Raw genomic sequence first — 9,047 nt, 5'->3', positions numbered from 1 at the left:
ATTGCTTTCTGCTACATCTAATTTTTTCAGCTCAATCAAACGACTGGGTCAAAAGTTATGCCCTCTCAAATTGCAGTACATAACAGAGCACAGAATGAATGACTTGGCCCTCTTCTGGTAATCAATTACCACAAGAGGGCTGGTTCGTTCATTCATTGAAGAGCTTTGTAGTGCCTTTTGAGACGGCATAACTTTTGATGCAGTCGCTCAATCGAGCTGAAAATTGAAATGAGTAATTATTGTAGCCTGGGATCATTCTCATTTGAAGAAGAACATCATGCGTTAACTCACTCGCGAAAAGCTAATTCCCAAACCAAGCGTTCCCGTCCATCATATTCCAGTTTTTCATGGTCAGGCCTAGTGACAATTCTTTTGGCATAAAACCCAGACAGTGATCAGGCATTGAAGGTTGCAAGATTAGCTAGCAGTCAGATTGATCAAATTAGTGGTCAAAAAATATGTTTTGAACTTCAATGGACACTTGCCCATCCTGCCATAAACTTACCCTTGCCCATGATGGATTCAAGCGATCGCTTTGCCTCCTCAATCTCGAAGGACACGGATTTTTTCCCTTTAAATGACCCCAACTCTCGACTTTCCTCATCGTCTCCTTCATCTCGACCCTGTCCCTCTCCCTCATTATTTGGCATCCCATTGTCATACATGACAGCGAGAACTGCATTTTGGATGGAATCCTCTTGGTCAGGTTTCGACGGGCTTTTTTGAAAAGGTTCCGGTGATTTTTCCTTGTCGTCTGGCTTCCACAAGATAGGCGCCACTGGTCCGACTTCATCGTAAATGTTTGGTGTTTGCTCTTGTCGGGTTTGAAGCGAGCTTGACTCACGGCTGTGCAGGGAGGTGTTTGATTTCACGTCTGCAAGATGAAAAACAATCACACACATGAGTTGACTTACAATGGATGGATGGGCTTGAATTTCCAGTCGCCTCTTGTTTCAAGATTCAACACTCTCAGAGGAACAGTGCTTCTCATTTCTTCAAATCGAAGAGGTCAACGAAGAAGTACAACATGAATTGGGCTCTGATATTGTAGCTTTGAGGTGTAGAAACATTGACTTCAAGCTTTTGATTTCTCTTACTATGTAAACAATGATGAAAAGTTTAGATTTACACAAATGATTGTCTATTACTAAGTAGATGAGGAGCTAATTTCACAATCATAGTACAAAGTACATAAACCTTGTCAAGTCAGCTTTGAATTGGGTGCCCAGTTCAAAAGCCCAAAACGCTTCTCTACATTATTTGTGTGTAATTGTGATTGATATCAAAAGGACAAATGACTTGAGCTATTGCTTGCACACGCAAAATCGAAGTCAATCATATTCAATTAGCGCTTTCCTTCACATTTTCAATAAGGATTGGGAATTGGCCAGATTGAATGATGACTCGATGCATATGTTTGAAGACCAAAAAAAAGAGTGTAAAAATGTTTGGGGAGGGGATCACTACTCATTATGCATTAAAGCTTGGCAATCAAAACATTTTAATGAGTTTCGCCATTGGTGTGCCGCCGTAATTAGAGCCAAATGAGTCAGGCCCAAATTGAACTCGCTCAGAGTTGAAATTGGAATTTAAGTGAGTGAGCTTTGGTCTGTATCTGAGAGGGCGCTCTCCTCGCTTCTTGGCCGCACTCATGAAAATAGTGGGTCAAATCAAATCAGATGCCCTTTTGACCCGTGTAATATTCAGTTTCAGTTTCTCAAACAATCTCTCCTACCCCAGCGCCACCTACAAATCAAACTAGTCAAACAGAGTTGCAGCTCGAAACATTTCAAACTACATGAAGTGCTATTTCTCGCAGTGGTTGTGTTTTTCCTTGATGCAACAACACATCTTGTTCGTGGCCGGTAGAATCTTGAGAGCAAAGCAGTCATGTGTATGTACTAAAGTTGGAAGAGCGTGCTGGCTTGCTTGCTTACATACTTGTGTGTGTCAAGGGTCTATGAGGTAAACCCGTTCCACTAATTTTTCGAGCAATCATCACTTTGTAGTTGTGGTTGTGAGGATTCTCGCTCTATACCACAGTACAACTGTGTTCACTCGACACTTTGGGTTTGCCCCGGTTTCCCGATCTTAAACGAGAAAGCGAATCTGGACAGTGATCGTGCCTCTCTGCTTCAGGTCTTCCAGTACATATTATCAAAAAACAGGTGAGTGTGTTTTTCGACATTTCTCCATTAGCTTTTGTTTCGCTCGAAAGTGGAGGAATTTGAACAAGTATGCGAGTATCTTTAATCCGGGATATCAGCTGAGAAAACAAAACCTGCCGGCCAAGGGCAGTGTCCCTATCTAGACAAGCAACTTCGGGCCCTTTGCCTAAAGCCTGTGAGACTCCGAGGGTCGTGTCTCTTGCTCTAGATCTCTAAACACACGTCAGATGCAGAGACGGGATAATCTGTCGTATAGGTCTAGAGGGAACGAGGCGAACTAGTCAGTCAGAGTCAGTATAAGTAGGTTTCAAAATTTGAGCCAATCTTGAAGCCAGAGAGCTCAAATGCATCTTCCATCGTTGAATGTTATCAATGCGAGCAAGTTCGGATTAGGAGCGAGTCAACAATGTACTGTGATTTATGGCACACTTCGTCGGCCTCTAGAGTCCTTGATATTATTGCATAATAACAGAGTCCAATCCATGTATTTTGGTAAGCAGGGAAGGGGGCAGTGATCATTCATAATTCATGCCCTCTTACGGAAGACATTTCTGGCCAAATACGAAAGTAAACACCACGGCGACTGCATGTATGCCATGAATTAGCGATAATGCGATTTTCGCCTGGACTTGGCTCATGTCTATGACCTCCCGGAGTGTCCAAATTTATGCAGTGTCAATTTGGGAAGTTTTGAAATAATGAGTCACGCGCTTGCTCCCCAAGCAAAAAAACATGACTTTGAGAAATGATTGGTTTCAAAGTTGGTTGAGCAACAGGGACCATCAACGCCATCAACCTTGTTTCGGTGTCCGATTGTTTGAGATGCATGAATTATCATTGTGATATCAGTTTATGGTTGGCCCATGAATCAATCTCATTATATCGTCTTTCAACACCATTAAGATCCGACAATCAACAATGAATGGGAAGGGCCGTTTAGTACACTTTGTACTACCTCGCATTCGCATTCGTCAAGTACAGTACAGTACATACAGTCAAAAGACAGCTAGAGCTAACTTACTTGGCTCTTGGCACGTCAAATTCCAAGGGTTGTCCATAAATAAATCAAGCACTCCTTTTTGGGAATGAATCTCGTGCGCCATTTTCCATATCTTGCACTGCTCTTGTGAGTGCGCCGACGAGCACCATGTGGCGTTCATCCTGGCATAGAGATTTAAATCCCAGAGAAGGGATCCACTCCGTTGAAGCAACATCCCGTAAAACGGTTGTAAAGAGGCTTAATCAGTTCATGACTCTTTTTTTTGTTTTTGATTGAGGTCTATTTGCTCTTTTTGGCGGAGGAACTAATCTTATCTAATTGAGGATGGTTTACTTTGACCTTAAAACATTGGGCGATTTTAATTATCAAAGGTGAAATTCCGTTAAAAGATGCCTACTTTTTACCTCTTCCACTCCTTAAACAAATCTCGTAAGGAAAGGTTAAGGTATAATCATGTGTCAAGTTGATGAAAATTGATGATCAGTTTCAAACCTTTAGCACTTTTGTTTGACAAATTTGCCTTATCGAATGGAAACGCCTCTAGAGCCAATGTCTCTATGAATCTTTTTTGCACATTAAGTGGACAAAACGTAGATATAGCTATCGTAATGAAATCAGCACCTGATGTGTTTTTGTCTGCGGTTTTCATTTCGCTCCACTTGGTGGGGAAGAGTTGCTAACCTTTATTCCTAAAACTGTTCATCTTGTCGCAAAATCTGACCTTCGTTATGTGCTTTTCCTTCATGTTTCAGGCGGTTGTTTTTGCTCAATCTCACAAAACAAGACCATTAAAGAGTTTCGTAGGCCTTTAGGAAATCTCAATAAAGTAGCCATTTTTCATCAATCCAGATTAAATCAATCAAAATTGCTTCTTTTCAACAGCCTTTTAGATCGCATTTTTAACATGAAGGCATGTCAAGTTTTATTCTACTTCACCCTCTATATTTCAGCAAGGTAGAATATTAAATCTTAATAAAAGATGTCGACTTTTTGTTTCCATAGCGTATAGAACTAAACCAGGGAGGTTCCATAAAGTGTAGACTCGTCTAGTTTTCGCTCAAGGTCAAATCTGCCTATCTTAATGTCTTTTAGGCGTTTTCAAGAGGTGAGGTTTTGAGCGCTTAAGTTAAAGGGCTCATAATTTACGGTGAATTAATGTAGAATTTGTCAGGAAGTAAGGCTTTTTGAACATATGGAGAACATATTTGACAGTGCAGTAATTAAACGCCATGTTGGATAAAATATTGATTGCCGGCTGAGACTTAGGTTGTTTTCTCCGGACTGTAATTTAATTATGAACAACATTAGCGCATCAGAAAAAGATAAGCAAGGCACAAGATTACATTCAAGTAATTTGCAACACATTTAGAGTACATAATTACGATATGCCAGCGTTGCTCCCGAATCTTTGATCTCGGCATCGATGGACAAATTCTGATGACTTTGGAGTACATTTGCATATTAGCAAAAAGTTCCGGGAAACAATCATATGCATCCAAACATTCTCAATGATCTTGTGTTCTAATCAAACTCGGCATTGAGGCAGGTAAGTATTCACGGAACTTTAAGCCTTGCGCTGAATTGATTGCATAGAGCCTAGAACGTCTTAAAAAATAAGCGGCGTAGATCTTGCATTTTCTGCTAGAATTGGCCAAATGAATGTTCCTTCTCAGCCGAGACATTCAACCCAATGCAATGTCTGGGTTGAAACTCATAAATTATGTGCCTGGGAAGCTCACTAGCCTATATGAGTGATTTCTGGGTTTGCCTCCGTTTGTTGGGATCTCACAACTCAATAATAGAACCAAATGGTGCAGTTTACATAGTGGGACATTGAACCGGGGAGGGGGGGTAGAACGATGACGTCATCGCAATTTTTTGAGAGGTCCCTTGAACTTTCAGGGCTTAATACTTCTTCTTTGTTTAAGGACATAGTTACACCATTTCCAGGTCATTAACCTTTGAAATGAATAGTTCATTTCATATATCACTTTACTAAACCACCACTTTTACTCATTAACATACATTACATATAATTTTAGCCCTTCAAAAGCTGTTGCTAACCATTCAAAAGCTAACTGTCTTAGGACAGTTTTGCATGCTTTACCATAACTTATATTCTATATTTCAATCCCTGCATTGAAATAGAAAATTGGGCCAGTGACCTCGCCACAAAGTTGTGTTGATGTCATCATAAGGACCCAATTGTACCGAGTTTGACGCAGACAAATGAGGGGGGGCATAATTATTTCCAATATCAGGTCTGTCTGGAGAATTTAACCAAGATGTTCATGTGATATCGCCTAACAAATAGTGTCCTGCTTTGGACAAATACAGTGATTGGCCTATTGTGTTGTGGCTAACACTAATTTCACATTCGATTTTGAAAAGCATTCCTAACCACAACTCAAACACATTTGAAACCGATGTTGAACAGTCGAGCCAAAATGCCGGACTTTTGAACGAGACAAGATGAAAAGAAATACGAAAACTCAGCCATTTTTGGTGTGATGGAATATTTATATGGTTGAGCTGCCAATCAATGCACCTAATTTTTAAGATGGAAACTGCTATTCACCTTTAAACCCTGTGATTGGAATAAGAACACCTGTTCATTGCAAAGATGTCCCGTATGGGCCAAAGCATCATTTCATTCCTTAACTGTGGCATTGATAGGCAATTTCCTTAGAAGACACGAGGGATCCTTGGTTTTATGATGCCTGTGCAATCATTGAAGCACATTTTCAATTTCATAAAGGCAAGCCTTTCAACTTTGACATGGAACTGAAAAACGTCATAAGTACTGACTATTTTTCTCACATATTCAACATAAGTTGTATCAAATATACTTTCTGCATCCTTTGTTCAATCATCAAGCAATAGAAGATTGAGAAAAGCTCTATTACCCTCTTGAAGAAGACAGATCACCATTTTCATATTTGACTTGGTATGTTATAGCTAGCCTTCCAGTTCTGTTATCTGGATGTGTCGAACTTATCTCCGAAATGACAGAAACGGCACCCTCCCCCACTTAAAAACCCGGTGTTTGCTCCCCTTTGACCGGTTTTAAGGCCAATCCGCTTCTATCGCAAAACGAATGCGCAAAAATTCCGCTTAAGCAACAAACAGGTTGGCCGAGAAGGGAATTTGTTAAGTTCTGAGTTCTTTAGGAGTGGACTGTTTCTTGAACCACCCAGTGAAGGTGACTGTCGCTTCGGATTAAAACTGCAGGCTCAGTTGTAAGTAATCTGCATATTCAAATTCCAGATGAAATGAGAGGGTAGTAAAAACACAGTCTCAACTACTATTCAGTTACGTAAGTGGTTGTGGTGTGCAAAGTCTGCAAAAAAAACTCCACACCTGTTAAAAGTGGTTTAAAAAATGCTACCCATCTTCTTCAAGTTAGGTAGATTCGTCCTCTTCTAGATTCATATGTCAGAGATGTGGTTGTCATGACCATTGTGAGGTTAACGCCCACCAAGGAGAAGTTGGTTCCGAGAATTTCGCATGCAGTGTCCTCCAAGGCTCGGTCTCGGACCCAAATCTACGCTCTGGTGCCCATCTACTTACTCCAGTTCTGCTATGGCATGAACACGGGCTTCCCAGCCATCCTCACGCCTCAACTTCGGGAACCATGTTCAGAGTTTATGATCACGGAGAATCAGGAGTCATGGATTGGTACGTGCTACATAGATATTACCCGCATTGGGAAATCAAGTCTACCTTATGATCGTACATGTAACTTTTCATAACTTCTACTCATGATCATCTTCTGGCGGATTTTGTCCTTGAAGAAATACAATGCATTGTTAGAGAGAATGCGCACTCATTTTGCACTTTCAGTGAGTTTGGACAATGTGGCCACGCCCCTGATTTGTCTGTGCTCTGGAATACTGCAACAACGCTACGGGCCCAAATATATTCTAGTCTCGGCGTGTGTCCCATATCTGCTGGGATGGATCATGGTGGTAATGGCGACCAATGTGGAGTGTCTCTACATTTCACGGGTCCTTGTGGGCATCAGTCATGCTTTGATCACAACCACCGTATACACAGTCGAGATCACCAGCCGCGAAATGAGGGGAACCTTGAGCTTGTGGGAAAGTGTTGTCAGGTGGGCTTCAAGCACGCTTCAACACACTAAATGACATAATTACGATGAAAAAGGAAACCAAAACTAGCCAAATTTTGTATTTGGAAGATGCATGCAATTGGGGCGATTTTTTTTGTCGACTTTAGACAGCTGAGAATTGTTTTTTTGTTTCATTGGGGTGTAATTGGAAATTTCAAAACCTAAAACTGTTATTTCTTCATTACAACCAACATGGGAACCTTTTACCTGCTATTATTACTCTCAAAGCTTGACTTCATGTTTAAGAGCACTTTCAAAATGGGAAAAGGTATCATTTATTTAAACATTTACTCAATTCCATTTCTAAACTATTGTCTTCCAGATGTGCGGGTTGCCTTTTGATCTATTGCATGGGCTTCTTCCTAAGGTGGAACCGAATTGCTCTCATCGCCCCAGTCATTCCACTCATGGCCCTCATCAGTTGCTTTTACATCCCGGAATCGCCCGTCTACCTTGTCAGACAACGACGATTCTCTAGAGCGTCCCAATCTTTGAAACAGCTCTTCGGCTCCAAATACAACGTCACAGAGGAAATAGAGCTCATCAATTCCAACTTGGATCATGAGAGTGGACAACACAATGTGTTTGAGGTGCTCAAATCGGTCCCAAACCACCCAGAGATCTATAAGCCTTTTGGTATCGTGCTCCTACTCAGTGCCATTCAACAGTTCAGCGGGATGTCCATTCTACGGGCCTACGTGGTCAAAATCTTTGACAGTGTCTTCCACGAGACTTCAATGCCAGAATTCAACCACGAGAATGTTCAGTGTGACCAATCGCAGACCTCTAAAGAAGCGTACATTTCTGCCATAGTCATTGGTCTCGTGCGTCTCTTGAGCTCGTTGCTCTTGTCCAATTTCCTGAAGGTGTACCCACGACGCTCATTGTACCTCACATCCATCACCCTCAGTGTGATCTCATTGGTCTCCTTGGCCTCTGTTCAGCTTTGTCTCCAAAAGAACTCGGACTGCCAGCCTCTCCAGTGGCTAGTCTTGGTCTTTGCTTGCGGATTAGTGTTTTCCGTGCAATTAGGGGTTCAAACCCTGCCCATGTTACTCTCCGGCGAACTATTCAGCTCCGATATCCGGGCATTGGGGAAGAGCATGATTCGAAGTCTGACCTGTGTGTTCCTCGTGATCAGTTTGAAAACTTATCCCGCTCTCCAAGGCACATTGGATATCTATGGAACTTTCTTTCTCTTCAGTATTGTCTTGGCAGGCTCGGCACCCTTGATCTATTGGTTGCTCCCAGAGACGAAAGATCTGAGCTTGGAGACCATTCAGCATTATTTTCAGCCCGCCAAAACTCAATTTTACGTGGACTTGCACCATACAACCAATAAGAGTACCCCAGTCCCACCTAGCTATAATTACGAAATGTCTAATGCAGGACTTTGAATTATGAAATAAATCACGATATTGAAACGACATCGTATTGCCAGTATGGCAAATAACATTTAAATTTGTAGGAGAGAGCACCGTCAATCCAGCCGTCTGACCTCAACAGGAAAATTCACACCCCTCATCGCAAACCATGAATCGTGAATGATCGCAAATTAGCAGTAATTTCTCAGCGTGTACTGTAGACCGTACAAAATAGAGACCTTTCCACCTTTGATGTTGTCTTATACTTTGATATTCAAGTATGACCATTGGTATAAAAATTCACATCAAAAAGGCCATGATCCGAAATTCAATTTTTGCTTTCAAATTTATTTGTTAGAAATTTAGTTTGTTGAAATGGGCCC

At 41.4% G+C, this 9,047-nt stretch overlaps 2 protein-coding genes across 5 annotated transcripts in view; one reads left to right on the top strand and one right to left on the bottom strand.

Moving 5' to 3' along the window:
• LOC131892428 (titin homolog) overlaps positions 1-9,047 on the bottom strand; it is a 105,085-nt gene that overhangs the window by 44,838 nt on the left and 51,200 nt on the right. For 2 of the 4 annotated variants that reach the window (XM_059242298.1, XM_059242299.1), the window contains one exon: positions 506-874. In XM_059242298.1, coding sequence (XP_059098281.1) covers positions 506-874 — 369 coding nt within the window. Of the gene's footprint in view, positions 1-505; positions 875-914; positions 1,077-1,941; positions 2,076-9,047 lie in introns of those variants that run through there. The other 2 variants (XM_059242301.1, XM_059242302.1) reach the window with 2 other exon arrangements.
• On the top strand, positions 2,027-8,727 carry LOC131892434 (facilitated trehalose transporter Tret1-like). The gene is made up of 4 exons (XM_059242317.1): positions 2,027-2,168; positions 6,595-6,846; positions 7,012-7,282; positions 7,623-8,727. The coding sequence occupies exons 2-4, from the start codon at positions 6,621-6,623 to the stop codon at positions 8,695-8,697; spliced, it is 1,572 nt and encodes a 523-aa protein (XP_059098300.1). The 5' UTR covers positions 2,027-2,168; positions 6,595-6,620; the 3' UTR covers positions 8,698-8,727.

This window comes from Tigriopus californicus, chromosome 12, assembly GCF_007210705.1.
Source record: "Tigriopus californicus strain San Diego chromosome 12, Tcal_SD_v2.1, whole genome shotgun sequence".
Taxonomy (NCBI): domain Eukaryota; kingdom Metazoa; phylum Arthropoda; class Copepoda; order Harpacticoida; family Harpacticidae; genus Tigriopus; species Tigriopus californicus.
Note: the sequence above shows the minus strand (reverse complement) of the source record. Positions and strands in the feature narration are given on the sequence as shown.

Bases quoted from the DNA above. Each gene is read 5' to 3' on its own strand.
- LOC131892434 (XM_059242317.1), top strand. From the start codon at position 6,621: ATGACCATTGTGAGGTTAACGCCCACCAAGGAGAAGTTGGTTCCGAGA. The intron at 6,847-7,011 runs GTACGTGCTACA...TTGCACTTTCAG, and splicing joins GAATCAGGAGTCATGGATTG to TGAGTTTGGACAATGTGGCC. The intron at 7,283-7,622 runs GTGGGCTTCAAG...ATTGTCTTCCAG, and splicing joins TTGTGGGAAAGTGTTGTCAG to ATGTGCGGGTTGCCTTTTGA.